At 35.3% G+C, this 24,185-nt stretch overlaps 2 protein-coding genes and 1 pseudogene across 9 annotated transcripts; 2 read left to right on the top strand and 1 right to left on the bottom strand.

Annotated features, from left to right (window-relative positions):
* Window positions 1–2,265: 2,265 nt before the first annotated feature.
* On the bottom strand, window positions 2,266–5,911 carry LOC118046352 (uncharacterized; annotated as a pseudogene).
* A 5,201-nt stretch (window positions 5,912–11,112) lies between these two features.
* Window positions 11,113–16,156, top strand: LOC118046345 (probable methyltransferase PMT2). The gene is made up of 7 exons (XM_035055204.2): window positions 11,113–11,391; window positions 11,493–12,141; window positions 12,237–12,447; window positions 12,578–12,872; window positions 13,061–13,450; window positions 13,791–13,868; window positions 15,630–16,156. The coding sequence occupies exons 2-7, from the start codon at window positions 11,494–11,496 to the stop codon at window positions 15,859–15,861; spliced, it is 1,854 nt and encodes a 617-aa protein (XP_034911095.1). The 5' UTR covers window positions 11,113–11,391; window position 11,493; the 3' UTR covers window positions 15,862–16,156.
* A 1,196-nt stretch (window positions 16,157–17,352) lies between these two features.
* On the top strand, window positions 17,353–23,448 carry LOC118046346 (probable hexosyltransferase MUCI70). 8 transcript variants are annotated; one of them, XR_012170914.1, is made up of 11 exons: window positions 17,358–17,649; window positions 17,790–17,975; window positions 18,075–18,230; window positions 18,870–19,225; window positions 19,989–20,200; window positions 20,320–20,576; window positions 20,714–20,892; window positions 21,383–21,491; window positions 22,704–22,727; window positions 22,821–22,877; window positions 22,957–23,448. XR_012170914.1 is itself a non-coding variant. In XM_035055207.2 (9 exons), exons 2-8 carry the CDS (start codon window positions 17,807–17,809, stop codon window positions 21,452–21,454), a joined length of 1,401 nt encoding a protein of 466 aa, XP_034911098.1. In that variant the 5' UTR covers window positions 17,358–17,649; window positions 17,773–17,806; the 3' UTR covers window positions 21,455–21,491; window positions 22,704–23,448. The 8 variants fall into 8 exon arrangements, 5 of the variants coding, with proteins under 5 accessions (XP_034911100.1, XP_034911098.1, XP_034911097.1 ...); XR_012170913.1 differs by having other exon boundaries at window positions 22,821–23,448; XR_004687160.2 differs by having other exon boundaries at window positions 17,359–17,649; window positions 22,704–22,877.
* The last annotated feature ends 737 nt before the right edge of the window (window positions 23,449–24,185 follow it).

The raw sequence follows: 24,185 nt of genomic DNA, 5'->3' as shown, positions 1-24,185 counted from the left end.
TATTTCGTTTTCAGTAACTATTTAGAGAGAAAAGAGGATTGCTAGAAAAGGCTTGGTAGGCATTCCATTCTGTTAAACCAGTAATAAGCTGCAGATGAATTTAGACGGGGATCAAATTTATTTTCATGCGGGTCCCCCGAGTAAGATATTCTTGTTGATGTGCGCACGTGTGCCAGACAAGTTGCCATTCTTGGCAATTCCAACAACCTAAAATTAGGACATCTCAAGCCCCTCGTTCTTTCCATTGATAAATGTTCTTCGGAACTCCTGGGATATAATTATGTGGAGAATATATATATATATATATATATATATATATATATATGTTCAGATTAAATCTAGGGGCGGAACTATGGCAAGTTTCGGGGAGATTGGCACCCCTAAATTTTATTTTATTTTAATCCTTAAATTTTCAGATTTTTCATAACACTTATGCATTTATCCCTTCTAAAAATAAAATATTTGTTCTCCAACCTTATAGTTTCTATGATGACACCTCCAATTAAAATTTTCTAGTTCCACCCCTGAATAAATCCTTATCAATGAAAACCCCTTTTGGATAATTTTAGAAACATACTTCTGTATCAGCTTGGTGTATTAAGAAAAATTTAATATTTTTTTAATGGTAGTTCTAGAATTTAAAACTAGAAAGTCATTTTTGTAAAAAAAATAATAAATTAGTGTCATCAAACCAAATTCCTTTGAAGATAAAGAAGGCTACACTCTTTTTTAGTTTGGCAATTAGTGTCATTGAGCTTTGTCGTTGGTCGATTAAATTATTTTTTGATAAAAAAATGCTTATGCTGATATTTTCAATATATTTTTTTATAAAATCTTTTTTACATAAATTATGGAGAGTTTCCTCGACTACTTGTGTAAGGTAACATGAGTGCGTTGGTTACTAGATCAAAAGTTCCATGTACTGTCACTAGGAAAGTGGCCTTGCCATGATGATGAAGCATTTTAAGCTGTAGATATTTGATATTGAAGTAACTGGCTTTACTTCGGATAAATTCCAAAGCGGCCTTTTTTGCAGAAAACAAATGAACTTATTCATCTCCGTAGGGACTGCTCTGGGATTTTCGTACTCGTAACCCCAATCAGAATCCATGCTTTCTGTAACTCGGGGGTGTTCATCTTTCTCTCCTTGCTTCAGGTATATACCTTGCTTCTGACGGTCACTTTTAAGCTTCAATGGAGCTCAGATTTGGCTTTCTACAGTTTGGACTCTTTGGGGGCTGCCATTAAAGAGTTTGCTTGGAGAGATAAATATTGCCCTTTTAAGTTGCTGTGTCGAGAAATAAAGCTAACACTACCTCTGGTTGTTCTTGTTCAGCAACAAGGATATGATATCAAGGAATTGTTGCAGGCAACCTGATAGGGACCAAATCTCTTTATCCACTACTTGTTCAAGCAAGACTTGTTTCGTGTGTACCATTTCCATGTAGAATATTTGCCATGTTCCTACGCAAGACAGGTCTAGTAATAGATGGAAAGTGTAAGTGTTTAAAGTTAAGTAGCTGGTCTTGGTTATCAGGTCAAGAGAACATGATTTCAATTATTCTGCAACATTTTGCAACCTATTTTGAGCATCTTCATCGCATTTCCCATTTTGGATGGATTCAAGCTTGGTTACCTGTGGACTTGTCAACGTTGCATAGTCAATCGGTCATACTTCACGTAAGTTCTTGTGTGGTGGTGTCATTTTACAGAGAGCCACAGAATGTTCATGGAGGAGAAGGTATAATTGTTGAAGACTGGGCACCGCCTCATATTCTGCACGGTGACCTCCAGTTCCAGGCCGCTCACATTTCTTCCTCTACCTTCTTAATTTAGTCATATTCCGTGGTAATGATCCCTCTGAATGTCGGTGGCTTTAATTGACCAACTAATTTCGAGAGATTTTAGACCGTCGGTTCATCTCCTTGTAAACTACCATGAGGTTGATCAAACGTGTTAATTGACCAAGCTGGAGGGCCGCGTGTAGACAGATGGTTACCAAAATAAAAAATTTAATACCCAAGTTAATTAATTCAGAACACTTGACAATCGAAGCATAAAAGTTGGAGAGCAAACTATCAAAATCTTCACTATGCTTGCCATGAACATGAAGTTGGAGAATTATCGAAGAATATAGTTAAGAAATATCGAAATCCTTGTTACTTCTTCTTCGTCTACTTTAGCAAGAGAGCAGGTGATGATTGCCCATGAACATGGAGTTGGAGAATTTGGACTCTAATTGGCTAGCAAAAATTAAAACAAAGGTTATAAGGTCAAAAACGAGAAATTAAAGTGAGACAGTCATTTTCATCCCAAAAGGATCAGACATCAAACTGTACCTTCTTGTTATGTAACAACGGGTTGGCTCATGAATTTCTGTCCAAAGGGCCTTCACCAAATCATTGCCAACCACGCATTCGATACACATAGAATCAGAGAACAAGGCATCTTCATAACTTCTTAAGACCAATTTTTATCGAAGCACCATGTAATGCAACTATATTATTTTTACCAGACCTAGTGAACCCTAAAAAGCACTAAGCAGCTCCCAAAAAACCTCCATTCTCTAAGAATAAATCCTGACACCAGGTATATCCCGAAGCCTCCAAAATCTCTGCGTATCGTCACATACTCATTACCCATTTGTTTAATGCAGAGAATTGGTTCGAGAGCGGATGTTGTGGCGGTTGTGTATCGGATCTCCATAATTAACAGGCAATATCACCGTAGTTCCATGCTTCACATCCTGCTCTTGAACTGCCCCAAACACAATCTCATTGGTTTTCTCGTAGCTTTGCTCATAGTAAGTATGTGGGGTAGAGGATTGATACCGATGATGATACTGTTGTTTCTGCTGCTGCTGCTGCTGCTGCTGCTGCTGCTGAAAAATCTCCATCCCACCCACTGTAGATAGAACGACCTTGCCGCCATTGATGCATCTTTTCTGTATCCTTCGACATGAATGGATAGGTTTTCCTAGGCGTTGGGGTTCTGGTTTCAGTCGAAGGCGGCTCGTCTTCATCTGGTATCACAAAGCTGTCTTGCACAGGCCAAGAAGTTGATTGCTGCTGGTAGCTTTGATACTGATAGCTTGGTGGCTTCTTTCTGAAACTGGGAACTATGCCTCCCAAAATTTCTGCAATAGATGCCCAAGTGTTGATGAAAAGCTTGCCAAGGGATCCGAATAGGCCTTCCTCATGCTTCTCCTGTTCATCTTCTGTTGGGATTAAAGGTTGCCTGAATGGTTTGATAGGCTTCTGATAAGGATTTCCTGTAGTGCTAGTTTCCATTGCAACCTGGTCCACCAGAAGCGCAGAATAGGAGGTTAAACAATCTGTCCATTGTGTACTAGAAGATGGTAAAATACAGATAAACGCTTTGCCAGGACAACTGATCTATGTTTGGCACTTCAGAGAAATGTGACCAAACTACTTTCAGACAAGAGATAACATCGCCATTTTGGCACTGAATAAATGATCCAAGACTGCATGGCTAACCTCAAAGTGAATTGTCTAAAAGAAATTCATTTTTAAATTTCGTTTGCATAGATTTATTTCTTCCTGGCAATGCCGTGAAGCATAATTCTGAAAAAGCTTATCTGATAGCCATCCATTCACCAACAGAGGGGAAAACTATTACAAAGTTAGCTAGACAAATAAAATAAACAAAAGAGTGAAAAAAATAAAAAATAGACAAGTTCAAACTACTCCATGGAGAATAATTTGTTTAACTGTCCACCATAAAGTATCCTTGTAGATGTGCCAAGGAGTAAGGATTCAAGAAATGACAATTTATTGAAAAATAAGTGACACTTACATTCTGAGGAGAAACAATCATTCCCACCCTACGTTGCAGCAATGCTAGCATGTAACCAAAGAAGCCAGCTGCTAGCAGCACTGCGATTCCTGCAAAGAGAAAGATCACCTAAACATCAAAACATGTTGACAAATAATAGAAGATAAAAATTCAGATGGATCAGTTTACCAAGCGGAAAGCCACTTTCATATTGATAAGCACAGTCATCAAAATGCAGCTGGATCTCTCTGATGGCTTGGTTTCCTCTGTCTATAACAAGTAGGGAGCAACTGCTTCCAATGTAAAGCACGTCAAAATCATTAGAAAACTTCGCATCTTCACTTGCCCCATCAACATGGCTCCCTCGGCCCCATTTCCCTCCAGCAATTGTCGTAACCCCTACATGAAGATTTTTCAATCACATCAGCAACTAGCATCTACAGCCAACATTAGTAACAACCTTATATTGATAACAGTACTTATCAAGCCCCACAATGATATTGAGAGAAATCTAAGGTTGCCTTTAAACCCCTCCCAGACAAAATTCTGAGCATCTACCTGCATCACTTATCTTCCTGATTGCCATATTCATGGTGTCTGCAATATAAATGTTTCCTCTGTCATCTACAGTAAGCCCTTTTGGGTGGTTCATCTTTGCCTCTCTCAACTTTCCATCCACATGTCCAGAGTATCCTTCATGGGATCCAGCTACCAGCTTAGGTCTGCTGTCTGCACGGTAAATGCACAATTGGTTTAAGGTAGAGGAGATGTAGCAAATTGTTAGTTGCAATCCACTACACCACATCGTGTAAAGTGCAAATATGAAAAGGAAATTTATTTGTAAATTGCAGCGCGCGTAAGTTGCAATCCACCACATGCACAGTGAGGAAAGTGGTATCTATATTGAACTTCACGAGACTATTTCCAGAGAAATAAGTTTGTGCAAGCATCTCTTCCTGAAACTTTTTTTTTTTCCAATAAAATTGCTTTGCATTTTTTAAGAAACGATGAAATTGATACATCATTTGACATCTGAGAAAACATCATACGCGTCAAATAGAACAAGCAGCTTATCTGCGTTCTAAATGCAGACTATTGAATAATGGCCTATAAGCTTCTTTGTCTTTTGTTTAATACAAAGTTACAGGAAAAGAAAAGGTTATGAGAAATGAATGGTTGAGGCAAAATAAAAAAAACAATACGCTCAAAACAAATGCATCAGAGGAACAGGGAAACTTATCCATGAAGACAAGGGCAATCAATCAATATCCCAAGTCATTTAAAAAATCCCACTTACAGAGAGACAGGGAAGAAGACATCCTGTAAATGTTACTGTTAACAGAGTCCAGAATCAGAAGCTCTCCACTGGGCAACACCTCTACGGAGTAAGGCTCAATCCCGAGCTTGCTTCCATCAAACACTGTCTCCACGGTATACCCGCTCTCAAACTTCATCATTGGACGACCAGAGATCACTGCCACCGAAAGTTCCATGAGCCCAAAACCAGCAGGAAAAAACACAGAACAGAACAAAAGGAGCGAATGTGGCGGTATAATCAGAGATCCAAACCTGTTTTCGTGGTGGCTTTCATAGACCATAGCCACTTCATGAAAGCAGGCACGACATTTGAGAAAACCCCACTAACAATCTCTACGAAAAGAAAGAAATTAGGCTAAAATCTTCAAGTCGATAAGCAAAAAACAGATCAAACAAAAGCAGCTTACTCACTTGCTGGTGAAGTAGCAGTAGGAGCTGAAGTGACACCTCCAAAAAACAAGAGCAAAATAAAACACAAAAGCAACACATTCTTCCCCATTTCACCCATTACTTGTATTCTCAAGGGAAATGTGAAGAATCAAGCTCTTTGCATTCGCAACAAACCCTAGTTCATATCTGGGTTTTTAAGCAAAAAGTGGGGAGTTTTTTTAGATACTACGAGAGAGAAATAAAGAAAGTAGCTGATGAGATTTGAGAAGGGAAGATAGGAAAGGTGAAAAGAGACAAAGAAAAAAGTATAGCAAAAAAGGAAAAAGCAAGTGAGGTCATTCACTCTATGCCATTGCCAGTTGGTGGTGGGCGTGGGGTGCTGTGCTACCGCTCTCTGCTAAGAGAGCCTGTTTAAGCTAAGAGAAGCAGGCAAGTAATTTTTTCCTTGCCTGTGGTTGTCAAGGATAAAAGAGATTGGCAGTCCCTGTTCTATTCAATTTGTTTTAAATGGTCCCTCACATATAACATCTTCAATAAAGCCCCTGTGATGTTTCTTATGTTCGCGATCCTCATGTCCAATTGCTCCTCTAACGGTGATAATTTGACCCTTAACTTGGAATATACTTTTTTTCTTACTTCAAAAATGATGATAAATTACAAAACAAACTAGACAGCTTAAATTCTCTTAAAATAGATTTCAATAAAAATAATTATAAAATATGCTTCTTTCTTGTTATATTTTGTATCTCTTACGGTCTTCATCATTTTATTTGTCTTAAATCATATCAACTATAAATAGTTTAATTTTTTAAAAAAATAGTTAAATGAAAAGCCAATTTCAATAAAAATTATTAGTTTACTTCAAAATTAAAAGTAAATTATTTTTTTAACGAGTAACTGGTTTATTCACTCATCACAAATTTAATTTGAATAAATTATTTAACACTGGTTTTTTTTTTAAAACAAAGAGAGCCAGTGTTCCTAATTTTTTCTAACTAATTTAGTTACTTTTAACAGGTAGAAAATTAAGAATTATTATTATTTTTTATTGTTTATCAATATTTTTCACTTTAGAAATAAAAACAAATTGGATTGGTGTCATATTAAACATGCGAGAGGATGGTGGAAGAGGGCTATATTAATAAACTTTTAGTATGAGGATCATATCGACAAAAATTGAATGGTACAGGGACCTCCAAGCTCGGTACTGCTGAATATTTGTTTTTTAACAGATTACTGCCGAGTGCCGATTGTTAGTGCCATATAATGCCGTTTTTTTTTTTAATCCTGTAGGATCGTGTGGACGTGATTTCCCTCTTGCAAGTTGCCACGTCACATTTATTCTCTACCAAGGTGGTGGAATACCTTTTCCGTAGACCTACACCTACCTTTATTTGTCTCCTTTCACTGCTTTTTTTTTTTTTTTTTTTATGTCGACCAGCTAGTTATTATTCGTTTAGTCAGTGTTTGGAAGGGAGATAAATTCTGTTTTTACGTGGTTTTAAAAGTATATTTTATTTTAAAAAATATTAAATTAATATATATTTTTATTTTTTATAATTTTGATGTGTTAATATTAAAAATAAAAATAAACATATCCTACATTACAATATTAAATACATACTTCATCCTAAAACATGAAAAGTAAGGATTTTTATCGGTTATCGATTTCATATTTTCTATTCAAGGATGTTTATATCCACGTTTTAATTGTGTTTTTTTTTTAAAATTTAAATTATTTTATTTTAAATTATTTTTATATTTTTAAATCGTTTTAACATGTTAAAATCATATTGATTTTTTTTAAATATATTATTTTAATATACTTTTAAATAATAAACATTTTAAAAATCAATTATCCCGTTAAATACAAAACATTACCCTGAGAGCTGGAGAAAGCATACACTGATCTGAGATACAATCTTCATCGATATTTCTGTAACGCTTTTTTATTTTTATTTTTATGAAACTATCTCGCATGTAATTCCCGGAGGTTATCCGGTACAGGGACCAGTTTTCTGGATTCTTTTCAATTTTCCATAGCAACAATAAAATCCTGGCAAAATAAAGTTTAACTAATTGTTTTTTAATAAAAGCCTACCAGCTTTAAAATGTTTCCTTCCCGCTAATTCTCTGCAAATACTGAGTTTTCCTAGCAATTTATTTATTTATTTAAAAAATCCTTATCAAAGCGTGAAAAGTGACAGCGGTGCACGCTAACTAGACAATCGTCAAACTCAAAATCTACCGGATAGCAAAATTTAACTTATAAACAAGTGGGACATCCGAGATAGAATCAATCTCACGAGCTCTTAATTAAAAGAATAACGGTAATGCATGTCAGATAACAATTAAATACTATCGGATATGCTTTTATACCGTTGGAGGTTGTGCCCGTGCCTAGCCCGGTTCGGATCAGCAAACCATTATATTATTCGATCCAACATCGAGGAGGTGTATTTATCAGAGCAGTATCTGCTTGGAGAGTATAATATCCTCATGCAGTGTTTTTTTTTTTTTTTGAGAAATCTAAAAAATATCTTCAGTTATATAAATATAGATAGTCTCAATTTATGGTACATTTTCTAGTATTAATCTTATCATCATCGTATTTTTTATTAAGAGCCTATTTGGGGCTGTGTTTCAACCTGTATTTTAATAAATTTTGAATTTTTTTTGTTAAAATTAAGTGTGGTTTGTATTTTTTGGATCATTTTGATGTGCTGATATCAAAAATAATTTTTAAAAAAATAAAAAAAACATCATTAGCATGTATTTTGGCATGAAAAATTATTTGAAAAACAACCACTACCACACTGCCAAACACACTCTAAAATATTTATAAGTTTTTTATCCAAGTTTTTATTCAAGTTGTATTGAAAAATCAAAATAATTTAAATATAAAAAAATAATATCTTAATAATTTTGAGATATACTATTCAACAAATAAGGCAATTGATTAAACGAATAATATCTTAATAATGTTGCGTTTAGAACTAAGGCAACGATTAAAAAATATACTCTCCACGTTATCTTAGCACATTAAAAAATCTTTTTTCTAAAGGTAGAAAAAAAAAACAGTATGCAACCAACTATTTTATAAATAAAATGAAAATATAACTAAGGCAACGATTAAACAAGTAACGGTAATTGATTGCCAGTACAGTTTTCACGTGAACGATCACATGTCTTTTGACTCGTAGTGATAGAACATGGAAGCATCAACTATTACATTGCGGAGTAGAAAAGTTTCTAAACGCAACAAAAATAAAATATTTACAGTGATAAGATGTATTCTAAAACAATAAATTTTAATGGGGGAATTAAATGATATTTTTATTTAATATTATAATTAAAATATATTAAGTAAATCTTGGCTGACATGTAAGAGCGTGTTTGGCAGTGTGGTGGCGGTTGCTTTTCAAATAGCTTTTCGTGCTGAAATACATGTAAATGATGCTTTTTTATTTTTTAAAAATCATTTTTGACATCAGCACATCAAAACGATCCAAAAAGTACAACCGTAACTCAATTTTAGCAAAAAAAACAAATTAAAATTTGCCAAAACGCAGTTACAAATGCAAAAACAAGAGTAGGGGGATAACCTTCAAAAAAAAGTAAAATGAAAAAACCAATCTTTGAGCATGATAGTATTGGATGATGAAAATGATAAGACAGATAATATCTAATTAAAAAAGTTAAATGAATCCAGGTTAACAAAAAAAAGTTTATGATGCAAGTAATTAGATGTAATAAATTTCTTATACAAAAAAATTATTTTTTATTTAATTATATGATGAGAACGTATGTAAAAACATTGTTTTTAAAGAAAAAAAAAATACTATTTCAATTCACAAGTTTGATTATCAAGTTATTTTTTTTAAAAAAAAATACTATTTCAATTCAATTAAGAGAATGAACAATAATTTTAAGAATGTTTGAGAGTTTGGTAACAATTATTTTTTAAAGTATTTTTTTATTCCTAAACATATTAAAATAATATATATTTTTTATTTTTTAAAAATTATTTTTGATACCAACATATAAAATAATATAAAAACATCAAAAATATATTAATTTAAAATAAAAAAATATATATAATTTTTTTAAAAAAATATTTTCTGACTGCGGTGTTTATGAAAAATAATTTCAGCTACAGTGAAATATCACAGGGCTTAATTTCCGTCAATTTTGCGATCCAAAACCAAATCATGACATTACGAGTGATTTTAACGATCACATTTTGCAGCCTCTTGGGCTTGCTTTTGATTGTTTTTCGATGGTTCATCACACACGGGGGGAGGTAATGAAAGCTTGAGCATGCAACAGTATCCTCTAACAGATCTTATCTGTTTATTTGAAAAACGGGAGAGGTGGTGAGGATGATTGGTAAATGATGCTCTTCTTTTCTATTTCTTTTATTTATTTATTTTTTATAAGTTTATATAAAAGTTAAGGGAGGCCCAGGAGCTGAGGCTTCTTGGAAAACATGGCTGCTTCAAATGGTAGAAGCCCAGTAAAGGGTATTGGGCCGCCATGTCTCCGTCATGGTCTGTTTCCCTTTAATTCTCTGCTCTTTATCAAATATACTTTAAATTTGTTATCAAAACACAGTAATAATTAATTTCGGTGGTAGGGAGTAATAAATTAATAATAGTAGGGGGACGTAAAGGAACAATGTACCTTTAGGCCTAAGTATATTTAATTATCTCAATGTCAGTCTTGGTAGAACGATTGGAAACCCCTCCTGTTAGCTGTCTGCGCGCATACCTGGTGCGTAAAACCAACGTGATAAATTCATGTAATAATATTGTTTTTGTTTTTGGACTTTAAAAATAATTTTTTTTATTTTGTTTTAAATTTATTTTGCAGTATTTTTAAATTATCTTGGTTCTAATATTAAAATTAATTTTTTAAAAAAATATTATTTTAATATATTTTTGAACAAAAAATATTTTAAAAAATAATTACTATTATTTTCTCAAAAATGTCCACTAACTATTTGAGCCCGCACTTGTTAGTTGTAACATTGCATGTTTGATGAAAATAATTGCATTTCTCAAATGGTTTTGATGTTATTTCTTAGATTTCTTTTATGGTTTTGATGAAAATAATTGGATTTTTTGTGTTATTTTTCTTTACATATCAGGATTATGATTCTATTATACAATACATGTTGATTGTTTAGTGTATTTAAAGTCATTATAAACCTCTTTGAGAGACCTACTCTTTTAGATTTATTCTCAAAAAAATAAAATTACAAATTTGAATTTGCAACCCTTTTAGCTTACAAATCTGTATTCTTGCTTGGTTATATATTTTTATATCGTTTTCGCTCATCAATTCCTTTATCATGGATTCCCCATCAATGAACTTATCAACGTGGATATAGACAAGTGAAAAACGACCTCGTAATATCCATCCACATAGCTTACTATTAAATCCCAAAATAAATCTATAAAGGCCATGAAGTCCCACAAGATCCAGGAGAGAGATAACAACTGGGTGGGCATGACTAAGATTGTCCGGTTTTTATTTTCTTACGAAGATTGTCCCGTGGGCCCCCCGTCCCCTCCCTCTCTCATTTAAAATATTAAATGGGCCAACAGAGTCACAGACACCATCCCTGTTTTGGAACGGAATCATCTCTTTTGCTTTTTTTAATAAAATGCGATAACAACCAGAGCAAGCTTGAAGAAGAGAGACGTGTTTCGTGGATCTAAAAAAAAAAGAGTGTTTACAGCCTGCAAGTACTCCCTTCCTACCACTGCCACTAGTGAATTAGTTAGTAATATTATTATTCAATTTCTTTCAGAGATCTTGTTGTTCAACATTTACTGGTCACTGAGATGGAGATCTCCCTCTCTTGTCTACATCTTCATGCGATCCGTAAGCTTCTCTGTTTTGCTCTGATTCAGACGCATTTTTTTTTTTTTTAAAATCTTTAGACTTGAGCTTATCTGATCTGTCACCTTACATTTTTTTTCAAGGATGGCGTTGAAAAGCAGTTCAGCTGATGGTAGAACTAGGAGTTCTATACAAATATTTATTGTAGCTGGGTTATGCTGTTTTTTTTACATCTTGGGTGCATGGCAAAGAAGTGGATTTGGCAAGGCTGACAATCTTGCCGAGAGGATTATCAAGAGTACAGCAGACTGTAATATCATTCCAAATCTTACTTTCGAGACCCATCATGGTGGTGACGTTGGGCCCGACGATGATTCTGAATCTAAATCCAAAATCTATCAGCCTTGCCCTTCTCGTTTTACTGATTATACCCCTTGTCAAGATCAGAGTCGTGCTATGACTTTTCCGAGGGAAAATATGATTTATCGGGAGAGACACTGTCCTCCTCAACAAGAGAAGCTACACTGCTTGATACCTGCTCCTAAAGGTTATGTCACCCCATTTCCTTGGCCTAAGAGTCGGGACTATGTCCCCTTTGCTAATGCACCCTATAAGAGCTTGACTGTCGAAAAGGCTATTCAGAATTGGGTCCAATACGAGGGCAACGTGTTTAGGTTTCCTGGTGGAGGAACACAGTTTCCACAAGGAGCAGATAAGTATATTGATCAACTAGCTTCGGTGTTGCCAATTGCTAACGGGACAGTCAGGACTGCATTGGACACTGGTTGTGGGGTACGCTAAAGTTCTTTATATTTTTGTAAGAAATTGTAAATTTGCTGATAATCCTTTTACACTCGGTTCATATTGTTCTTTATTTATATATTTAGGTTGCCAGTTTAGGTGCATACCTCTGGAGCAGGAATGTCATTGCCATGTCATTTGCTCCGAGAGATTCACATGAAGCACAGGTCCAATTTGCACTTGAAAGAGGTGTACCTGCTGTTATTGGTGTTTTTGGTACTGTGAAGCTGCCATATCCATCCAGAGCCTTTGATATGGCTCACTGCTCTCGTTGCTTGATTCCATGGGGAGCGAATGGTGAGAGCCACTTCATATCAAGGAATTGCCTTTCTTTACTTTTTTTCCTTTATCCTATCAAGTGTTTGTTTATTGCCTTTAATTATGATAGCACTAGCTATATAAGGTGATGGGTTTTTCTTTTTCGCAGACGGGATGTACCTGATGGAAGTCGATCGAGTTCTCAGACCTGGTGGTTACTGGGTGCTTTCTGGACCTCCCATAAACTGGAAGAATAATTACAGATCATGGCAGCGTCCCAAGGAGGAACTTCAGGAGGAACAGAGAAAGATTGAAGAGACCGCCAAGCTTCTTTGCTGGGATAAGAAGTATGAAAATGGTGAAATGGCCATTTGGCAAAAGAGATTAAATGCTGATTCTTGTCGTGCTAGACAAGATGATTCTAGAGCTACCCTTTGCAAATCCACAGACACAGATGATGCGTGGTATGGCTGCCTTAAAATTTCACTTCAGTGTATTGGCCAAAAAATTCACATCACTGTAATGGCCAAACGATGCAACATGCACAATCTCACTCATATGTGATGATATTCCTTGCGCTCCATTATCATTGACCCTATCACTATTTTCTCTTTTGTGCTTTATATTTATTCCCAATTTTTATGATGTCTAGGTACAAGCAAATGGAGGCATGCATTACTCCATATCCTGATAGTGGTAGCTCAGATGAAGTGGCTGGTGGGCAATTGAAGGTGTTTCCAGAGAGGCTTTATGCTGTCCCTCCGAGAGTTGCTAGTGGGTCCGTTCCTGGAGTTTCTGCTAAGACATACCAGGTGTACAATAAGGAATGGAAAAAGCATGTAAATGCTTATAAGAAAATCAATAAGCTTCTCGACTCTGGACGATATCGCAACATTATGGATATGAATGCTGGGATGGGAGGATTTGCTGCCGCCCTTGAGTCTCCGAAACTGTGGGTTATGAATGTGGTGCCAACTATAGCTGAGAAAAGTACACTGGGTGTGATATATGAGAGAGGATTGATTGGAATCTATCATGACTGGTAAAATTTTGAATTTTTCCATTCCTCTTTTGGATACTTTAGCTTTTTTGTGTCTTTTATGACATTTTTCTGATTTTTTTTTCGAAGAACATGTTTACCATTGTTACGTTGCAATGTAGGAGAAGTTTGATGTGATTATATAAATCCTTAGATGCCTTGTGCCTAATAAGTAGCTTGTGAAGTACCCTCTAACATGCAGTTCCAACAAAATGTACTTTCCGCTAACATAATTTGGGTCTTTTCCAGCATTGAGTTCCGAATCACTATCATTTGGACCTATATTGACCAGATCCAGTATGATGATGAAGTGTTATTTATTTACAATGTCTGTCTGTTACAGGTGTGAAGCTTTCTCCACATACCCAAGGACCTATGACCTTATTCATGCCAATGGAGTATTCAGTTTATACGAAGACAGGTAAGTAATACTTTAGTTCTTTGTGTTACACTGACAAATACTCTCTCTCTCTCTCACTTAAATCTGCACCATTTTCTTTCTGTCATATAAGCTCTTCTGATGGTATTTTTTTGCTCCTCACTGTGCTATTGCATACTTATATTTATGCACAATGCTGTTTCTGTTTGTAGTAAGTGCTCAAGTGCAAGTAGCTTCTTTCTGTTTGTGTAATTGGGGTATAAGTACAGATGAGATGTTCTGGAGTATTCATTTTTAAGTTTTCTTCAATTATTTCGTTGGTGTATTTGTCAATATCATGTACACGTAGAAAATAAAAGTTATGATGCATTGTGCATACCTAGTTATCTTTTTTGTGTTCTTTCCTTCTGTTAGTGAAGTGCACTGAACCAACTCCATTAACAAGGAAATGTGAGATGGCCTGGTGGTTGATAGCCTTGTTACATGTTTGAAACCCAGGTTCCGAGTCCTCGACACTTTTTCCTTGTGTTCTTTTCAAATACAATAGATAAAATTTCAACCAAAACAATCTGCAGATATCAATTAATCCATAACTACTTAAATGATATATTTAGTTTGAGAGCAAATCTGTCTACTGTAAAGGGTGGATCAGGACTCTTATGCCATGATGATCAACAATGAGACAATTTTGGCATGAGATCATACATTGCAATAAGGCTTGGTGGTGTACTATATTGAACTAGATTGATATGTCCTTGATTGATCAGCCACCGAATGAATTGCATGATAACCTTGTTGTGTATTGGCATCATTATTTTCGCAATCCTTGCACAAGCTCTGACCTCAATTCACCAATTGTTATTAAATATATAATAATTAGCAATTAAATTTTGAAATATACATTCGGCCAACATAACATTTTAATTGAACTAAAGAACACGTCTTAATATAAGCTGAACCTCAGTAGTTAAAGCGCATTCTAGGGTGCCTTTGGATGAATTGAAAGGCATCTTTTTTTTTGGTTTTCCAGGTTCTGTATGACCTCCACAACTTTTATGAAAATTTTACACAATTCAGCAATTGTTTTTACACTGCACAGTACATTCCTAAAATTCAGCACCTAATTCACTAAGGATTGCAGAGTTAAAGCTTGGGGAATAGTTTATAGGTTAGGTCGGGTTTTAAGGGTGATGTTGATGGTGTAGGAAAGTAAAATTTCAGATGGAAAATGTATATAAACTCTAAAGACTCACTAGGGATTCCTTGAATAGAGGCGTTTTGGGTTTTGCACTATATTCAGTCTGGGATAATGCTGACATCTTGTGTCCAGCATTTGAAATGAGATGCATTGAGAACTAAATCATGGTGACTTTGAATCAGCCTACTAGATCTTGAGGACTTTGCAGTACTCCTAGATTGAGTTTCTGATTAATAGTTGCCACACATGTTATTTGTCTATAAGCACTTGTGGCAGGACCGACCAACTAACCAAACTTTAGTCTCAATCTTGTTGGAGTTGTTTTTTCTTGGATTTTTGTCTCTCTATTTTGTCATCTCTGCCAGCTTTTGTTTTCTTGCATCTTTTTTGTTCCTGCAAAAATGAAATTTTCTTTTCATCTTCATCTCTTCTATGTTGGACATGGCTGAATTATCCGAGACAAGGTTTTTTCATCTTTAATCAACCCGTTTCCACTGCCTATGGTAGAATCGTTTCGTTTTAGTTCAGTATTCTTTGATCATCTGATTCATATATTAGATCTATAAGGCTATACCAAACTAGATTTCTCAATTAAATGATTGCAGGTGTAGCATGGAGGACATTCTTCTGGAGATGGATCGGATTTTGCGACCAGAAGGTGCAGTTATATTCCGTGATGAAGTCAATGTTCTAATTAAGGTGAGGAAGATGGTAGGACAAATGAGGTGGAATACAAAAATGGTGGACCATGAAGATGGTCCCTTAGTTCCTGAGAAGATATTAGTTGCCGTCAAGCAGTATTGGGTTGCAGGTGGAAACTCCACGTCCACGCAGTGAATGGTGAATGGGAGGTACTGGTGAAATCTTCTCATCTTTTGCTGGCAACGCTTTGTTGTTCAAGACATGGCATTTATCGATCCGTTTAAAGCATGCTTCTTCTTCTTCTTCTTCTTTTATTAATTGCGGAGTATCATAGAACATAGGGAGGAGGGGGGTTACACGATGTAGTGTTTTGCTAGCTATTAATATAGCCCATGATGTATTCTGCTGGTAATTTATAGACGAATGCAAATCTGTGACTGTAAGGTTTTGGACATCAATATTCATGGCCTTCTTTTTTCTGTCTGCCAAATTACCACAAACATTGGCCCCTCCCAAATCCCCAATTATGACTGCAGAAGTTCCATTTTCTGATTTTCAGCCATTACTGTTTAGAATGCATTGTTCTATGACCCTGCTTGAAATTCATCAAACGTAGCATTTTTAAAAAACTAAGCTGGTCCCTCAACTTAAAGAAAGTTTCTGAATGTCGTCCCCTGATCTATTTTTTGTTCAATCCACTGTTAATTCTTGACATGTGACCAGGCATGTGTCTACTCATGGCATGTTGTGAAACGCAAATTATAAAATTGGATGGAAGAACCCTTGATTTTTTTGAATAGAGGAACCAGATAAATAGAAAGGAGTCGCACACTGAGAAAATATTGAGAGTACTGGGGCTAGACGAGACAGAATTGGGGATCTTTTTTTGTCTGATCATGTTCTGCATTTTGTTCATGCCTAGAAGAGAAGAGCCTATTGTTGTGCTTGAGTCTACAGAAGATGGAGAGAATTGGAGAATCACTTGGTGTCGACTTCCAACAATTCTAGGATTTACAGGGCCTCTGCAATGCCACAGAAAAATTCTGAGAAAATGGCTTTATATTATAAAGGGTTGCAAAAACACGAGAAAAAAAAGTAACTACACAAGACGACGATGACTTGTGTCTAAAAACTTTCATATCTCAGAATCTTAATAATTCTTTCAAGGATGAGTGATATGTGGTACATAAGATTGTCAAAATGGTCGATTGATGAATTTTGGGTAGCCTAGCAACATTCATGTACATAAATATATTTTTTTAAAAATCCAAAATCGAAATTATAAAGGTTGACCTGGCCAAAATATATTGTAAATACAAGGGATTAATTTAATCAAATTCATATAATATAATAAAGATATATTGTTAATTTTTAATTTTTTTTATTCAAATGATGATGACTCTTGATTATATGTATGTAAGTGTTTTTTTAAAATTTATTTTTTTTATTAAAATAATTTATTTTTTTAATATCTTGATATTAAGAATCATTTTTAAAAAATTAAAAAAATATTATTTTAATATATTTTTAAATAAAAATACCTGTCACACTCCAAGCCCACTCGTGAGTCGTCTCCAAAAGAACTAAAAAGCGCAGTTAATGATGCACGTGCTTGCACTCGAGACTCATTTCCGCTACATTAAGGAGAAGGAAGGCCAGAGACAGGGATAAAGTAAACGCGTGAAACTACTGAAATCCTGAAAACTCGAGGGAGATCTTGCAAGATTTTAAACATAGAGGATTGACTTGCTGAACATACTTGTACTTCGGGGACTGAATTGTAGTTATTGAACGAATTATTCTTCTTTTCATATGGAGTAAAATAAAACGCCTCTATCCTCCATGTCATGATCTTGCATAACAATTTGATGCGCACAGAATGGAAGGAGGAGAAGAAACAACAGCATAGAAAAAAGAAAGAGAAAGAAACAACAATGGCTACTTGTTTAATGGTTTGGTGAGTCGTTAGAGATCTTGGCAGAGGTAATGGTAATAAATCATCCTCCATTATTTGCTACCCTTGCTTGCATGCATGTTGCGATTTGATCTTGAATTGTTTTTGGGCGTCGCATAGATCAAGATGCTATTATAATTAATATTATCCAGTCCATTCCTCCATCCAGAAACCAAACCAAACCAAATGGGTGTTCATAAATTGTTACCTGCGGTGGGTCCTCGCCGAGGAAGGAGGTTGGGTCGGATTTTGAGAGTAGCGCTCAGCTTCAGGTTGTGGCTCTCACTGCTTGCGCTGCTCTGCTTATTGTCTTTTGCACTGTTTGGCCTCAAATTCATTACACTTGTTGGTCGTGGTAAGCTCCTTCCCCTTCTCTGTAATAATAACAATGCCATGACTCCATAATTATTCATTTAAATCCTTCCTTTCCTTCCTGGGCTGGCTGGGTTTGTAGGTGGTGGCATGGAAAGTGGCATCTCATCTTCACACCAACTACCTATCACCGGTAATGTGAAAAAATATAATAAGGAAGTAGAGCAGCAACAACTACAACACTCTGGATTTGGTGGTGTTGTAATAAAAGCACCAGGAAGCAAGAAACGTGTACAGCGTAAGGGAAATGCTCTTTTTGATCGCTCATTATTTTGATCTTTTTATGTTAAGAACATTTAGATTTTAAGTATGTTCTTAGATTTAAAGATGAATTTCAACTCTTTAATGCATCTAAGGCCTTTGTTTTGTTAAATCCCAAGAGGTACCCTATTCTCCTGCACAATAATGTCCTCAAAAGAAATCCCAGATCGTGCCTTTTGTCATTTTGATTTTCTTTTTTGTGCTCCGGGATTCATAATTAGTTGTGATTCAATTCGAGGCAAAATTATGCATTTGCTCTGCAAACCACCAGATACTTATAATTGAATTGCTATACTGATCCAAGCTATCTTCTCTGATTTTTTGGACTCGGGAGGATAACAAACATAAAAGGGTTTAGAAGAATTTTTTTCCAGACTAGAGGTAGAGGCTTGAAGAATTCAGCTACCCTAGGGAGCACTGATATAATGTAGAATGCATGGCTGAGAACTCTTGACTTTATCTTTGATATTGTGTTAATGCAAATGCCACAAATAATACTGTAGCTTGTGTTACCCCTGACTGAATAATATAGTTTTTTTGAGTTTGGACATCTTTTGCAAGTAATTTCTTCTCTTTGACCCTATGCTCCTCCACCCCCGTCAATTTGATCTTTCAGATTTTCCTTGTGAAATTGGGTTTACGGAAACAGTTGATTATCTTATTGAACCTAAGGACTCGGGAAATTTTACCCAATTTTCGCTCCAGTATGTGGCTATGGAAGAGAAACCCTTGGGGGTGAATTCATTTGAATCTAGATTTGGAGGACATCAGAAACTTGAGGAAAGGGAGAAGTCTTTCCATGCTCATGATCAAACTCTTCATTGTGGTTTTGTTAAAGGACCTCCTGGATTTCCAAGTACTGGATTCGATTTTGATGAGAAGGACATGGCATACATGAGCACCTGTCGGGTTGCAGTATCTTCTTGCATTTTCGGAAGTTCTGACTTTCTAAGGAGGCCTACGAGCAAAAGAGTAAATTACTTATTAAATTTCTTTGTTCATTACATACAATGTTTAACAGCTTTGGTTCAAATAAATTCATTCTTATGATAGCTGGATTTTGCTTTTACACCTATACATCATTTGTTATTCCTGATCAAATTAATCATAATTCTCTTTTAATTATATTTATTATTCTATCAAAAGTCAATTGGAAACAGAAGTTATGGTATAGAGTCAATGGCAATTTTGCTAAGATAACATTGTACTTGAAGACATTCTACTAGCTTAAAGAGAATTAGAAAGGTAATAGAAGTGAGGTATTCTTTGGCAGTACAAAACAGAAGAATCATCCAACTCCAGGTTTGCTTATTTGCTCTTGCTTTCCCCCTCTGATGTGTGAACTTTTTGGGAATTATTTATAAGTTGATGTGAGCTTGTCTATTTGATATGTAACATATGAAATCTTGTGTTATCTGCTGACACTGTGATGCTAGAAAATGGAACGTTTTCCAGCTAACAAATTTATTTGCCTATTGGTGTATAATTCTAGTGTGTTTTCTTATCAGTAGATGTCTTCTTTTCCCTTTTATTTTAATTGAATCCCAGGCAGACAACATAACTGCTTCTTTCGATGTAAATGTATTGAAAGAAAAATATCAATAATAGCTATAATATCACATAAAAGTGGCAGTAAAATGTTTGATAAAAGTGACATAATGTGAATTACTGTAGTGTGTATGAAGCCCCTTTGGATGTTGATTTCAATCATGATTTCCGCATTTGTTTGTTTCAGATCAGTGATTTTTCGAAGAAAAATGTTTGTTTTGTCATGTTTGTGGATGAGCAAACACTGTCGAAGTTGGCCTCAGATGGACATGTCCAAGATAATAGAGGATTTGTTGGTCTATGGAGAGTGGTTGTTGTCAGGAACTTGCCATACAAGGACATGCGGAGAACTGGCAAGGTGCCAAAATTTTTATCACATCGCATCTTCCCTTCTTCGAGGTATTTATCACACCATGATTTAATTATCTGGTTTGCAGCTGGAGGCTTTACCTTGTTGTTGCAATCTAAAGATCCATAATGTAGTTTTTTATTTATTCATTCACATACTCCCTTTCCAGATACTCAATTTGGCTTGACAGTAAGATGCGACTTAATGCTGATCCATTGCTGATAATTGAATACTTTTTGTGGCGAACAAGATCAGAATATGCCATTTCAAATCATTATGCTCGTCACTGTGTTTGGGAGGAGGTACTCCAAAATAAGCGCCTAAATAAGTACAATGAAACGGCCATTGATGAACAGTTCAATTTTTACAAGTCCGATGGCCTCAGCAAATTTGACCCTTCAGATCCGAATACTCCTCTACCAAGTTGTACGTATGTTGGTGTCTGTTTTGGTCTGCGAGATTGGGTTTCCCTTTATTTTACACCCTCTTCAATCCACTCCTTTCTTTTCTTTTCTTTTCTTTTCTGCAATTCAATCCAGCTGTTTGGCTTGTATGCTTTGCAGATGTACCTGAAGGTTCATTTATTGTTCGGGCCCATACACCAATGTCAAATTTATTTTCATGCCTCTGGTTCAATGAAGTTGATCGATTTACTTCTCGTGATCAACTAAGCTTTGCATATACCTACTTGAAACTCAGAAGATTGAATCCCAATAAACCATTCTACCTAAATATGTTCAAGGTGATGATATAATGCTAACAAATCTACTAGTATGTGTGACTGATTATATTACAAGTCAAAGCATGCAGCATGCAGCATGCAAGTGGTATCTGTGCATTCATTGGAACTCTGAGCAGCCACTCCCTTATCTTAGCTTGTCAATTTATCTGGGCATGTTGTTTCTCATAAAAGTCTCTCATCTTACTGTAGCAATTTACAGGGGCACAGTATCTCTCAGCAAAGTTGTTATTCTTTATTCTCTGAGGATGTGTCCAGAAGCAAGTTTAATGAGAATGCATGCCGTGCTCCCTTTATTGTTGTTGTCTGAGAAATCTACTAGTGAAATCATTGTATTTTTACATGTTTTGGCTATCTAAACAATTGTCACCAATAGAATTATTTATCTCTTGTTGGCAATCTATTTCTCATGTTCCTTTTGTTTGAGGTTATCAATGGAAAAGAATTATAAACAATTAGCATGAGTTAATCATCTTTTGTTGATTCGATGCAGGATTGTGAACGCCGAGCACTAGCAAAGCTATTCAGGCATCGCGCACTCCCATCACATCCGCCCGTTCATTGATGAATTGAGATTTGTTTTGGCAGTTATGGCTTGGCTGGTAAGATAAAGGATATACTACTCTACTCCCTCTCTTCTTCTCTCTCTGTCTTTCTTCAGGATCAGTTGGACTCTGCTTTCACTGGCAGAATCCTTAGTATCATCCTTAGACTGGGATTGTGGCATGCTGTTTCTATTGGTTATCAGATCACTGGCTAGTTATGGGCAATTTTTTATATGAATTTGAACTGATGTTTTTATAATAGGACTAAATGACTAAGAAACCCATTCAATAATAGCAAAAGAGAGATTCCATGGATTTTTTTGTTAATTTTAATCTTTTGTATTGGTCCAGTGGTGGATCCTGATATTTGGATTGCATGCATTGTGACAACACCTGTCACTTGCTGCAATGTGATTAATTGAGTCTAGTTCATAGTGTCAATTAATACATCAGGTAACTCTAAAATCCTCACACGAATGTCATTACATTTGATGACATATTTTGTTAGGTAAATTCTTTGAGTTTCCAATCAAACTGTCTATTGGGTCTGGTTGTTGTCTAAACAATGCTTTTCTTTTTCTTTTTCTTGTTGGCTTGGGGGATAGAGGCTGTGTCCAACCCCCCAACTGTCATTCCTAAGAATTTGTGTGCAATTACAGTTCCAACTGTAAATTTAATTTTTGGCCAGGTGCAACCGTCATGTAAACTTCCTTGCAAATCCAAATTGGAAAATTGCCAACTGAAAAAATGTGTATTACAGTTGTTGAAAGTGTGGCATAGGTTTTTGGTCATGCAATTTTTTTCTTTAATTGGTTGTTGATTTGATTTCTTAATTACAGGGCAAAATTGATGTCAACATGACTTGCATGTGAGTTATAGTTGAATTGTGTAACTGTAACAGGCTGAAATCACTGGTCTGTGACTCTCCTAATTAAACTTGAATGGCATTGAGTTTACACTCATCAATAACTATTACAACCTATTTTCCATGGAGATTTTTGGCTGTTGTGTAAATAATGTAAAATATACAGTAGTCTTTAAGATTGCTGTTAAGAATCTTTAGTTCATATCGAACTTCTGATTGCATGATTATTTGCTACAACTTATCAAGGTGTATGGCGGTGTATGCACTTACAACGTATCATGGTGGATGACTGGGTGTATGCATCTCAATGGGAATGAAGCTTTGACATAAAACTACTTGATAGGTCCATGATAATTTACAGAATCTGAGCAACTTATTTGATGGGTTTTTTATCGACTGTGCAGGGACATCCACTAAAGAGAAAAAAGGTTTCTATGTGATTTCCTCCAGCTCTTTCAAGAATCTAAGAGATGTCAGCTGCCTTGTGAGTTATGACAGATTTGTTATGTTTTGCACTGTAGCTGATGGTAATGACTTTGGATGTCTGATGTGTTTGGCCAAGTAATCTTGACAAAGAGGTGATACTAATCTCTCACTAATCTCTCCTTACTAAATGGTCTAATGGTCTTTGATAGTCAGCTATATGATATGGTAAAGGGATTCCGAGATGTCAGTGAAATCGGGTCATGTTGCACTTCATCCCGCAAATAATTGTTAGTTTTGAGTTTCAACCTCAACTGCAGAAGGGGGAAAAGAGGGAGAGGAATTATCACAATGGCATCGGCGAAGCTGATAACCATTGATTAGATCAAAGAGTCAGAATTTTTGGGGTCTGTTTTTGCTATTTTACTCAACTCCTGTGGTTTAAACGACTTTGGCTTACTGGTGTTGGTATTCCAGACTTACCAGGAGGGAGAAGGCATTGCTTTTCCATGATTATTTGTTAGGTGTTCTCCTTTGAGCAATGATGGTGAAGAATGCTGCAAGTGCTAAACAGTCTTTTTTTTTTGCTTCCCCATTTATACCCTCAATCCTTTCCTGTAGCGCAGTAGGCTGGATGGCTATTTTTATTAGAAGAGAGAATGTTTTGTTCTTTAACTGTTTGAGAGAATGCTGGTCAAAATTTTGATATTTTTCTTCGATGTATCACTTAGCTGTTCTTAGAAGTGTAATCATTCTGCATGCTAATCTGGGAAGATTAATCTCTACCACACATGCACAAGCAGAGAGACAGAATGAATTTTTGTGAATGTATAAGCATGCAAATCTTGACGAGACTCGTAACATTTTCTGAACTTTCAAATCATGCTTTGTATAAAGAGTGCAGAACCACCATGAAAGAGGATATGAAAGAAGGTTCGGAAAATCCCTTGAAAGCCATGGTGCCAAGCAATTTTCCACTCTTCTTCGTTCACCCCACCACTTGCATAATTTAGTGGAAATTATATTTTTAAAAAAATTTAAATTTTTTATTTTGAATAATTTTTTTTATATTTTTAGATCGTTTTAATATGCTAATATTAAAAATAATTTTTTTTTATTTTAATATATTTATTAACTAAAAATATTTTAAATTATCACTATAATTTCAAACAATTTTTTAAATAATCTTAGAGAGTATTTAAGTTATTTTATTAGTTTTATATGCAAAAAAAACAATGAAAAATTTTGAAAAAAATAAAATAAAAATAAACTTAGTTCAAATATATTTTTGTTTTATAAAACTTCAAATGAATCTTTTCGTACGAAGAACTCAAACGGGTTAGTGGTGTCTAGTGAAAATTAAATATTAAGATATTAAATTTTTTAAAAATAAAAATTCTGTCTGGGGGTTTCATCGGTACAAAAGTATTTTGACGGATTTGTTTTGATAGAAAAATCATTTT

The sequence above is a fragment of the Populus alba genome, chromosome 10, assembly GCF_005239225.2.
Source record: "Populus alba chromosome 10, ASM523922v2, whole genome shotgun sequence".
Classification (NCBI taxonomy): domain Eukaryota; kingdom Viridiplantae; phylum Streptophyta; class Magnoliopsida; order Malpighiales; family Salicaceae; genus Populus; species Populus alba.
Note: the sequence above shows the minus strand (reverse complement) of the source record. Positions and strands in the feature narration are given on the sequence as shown.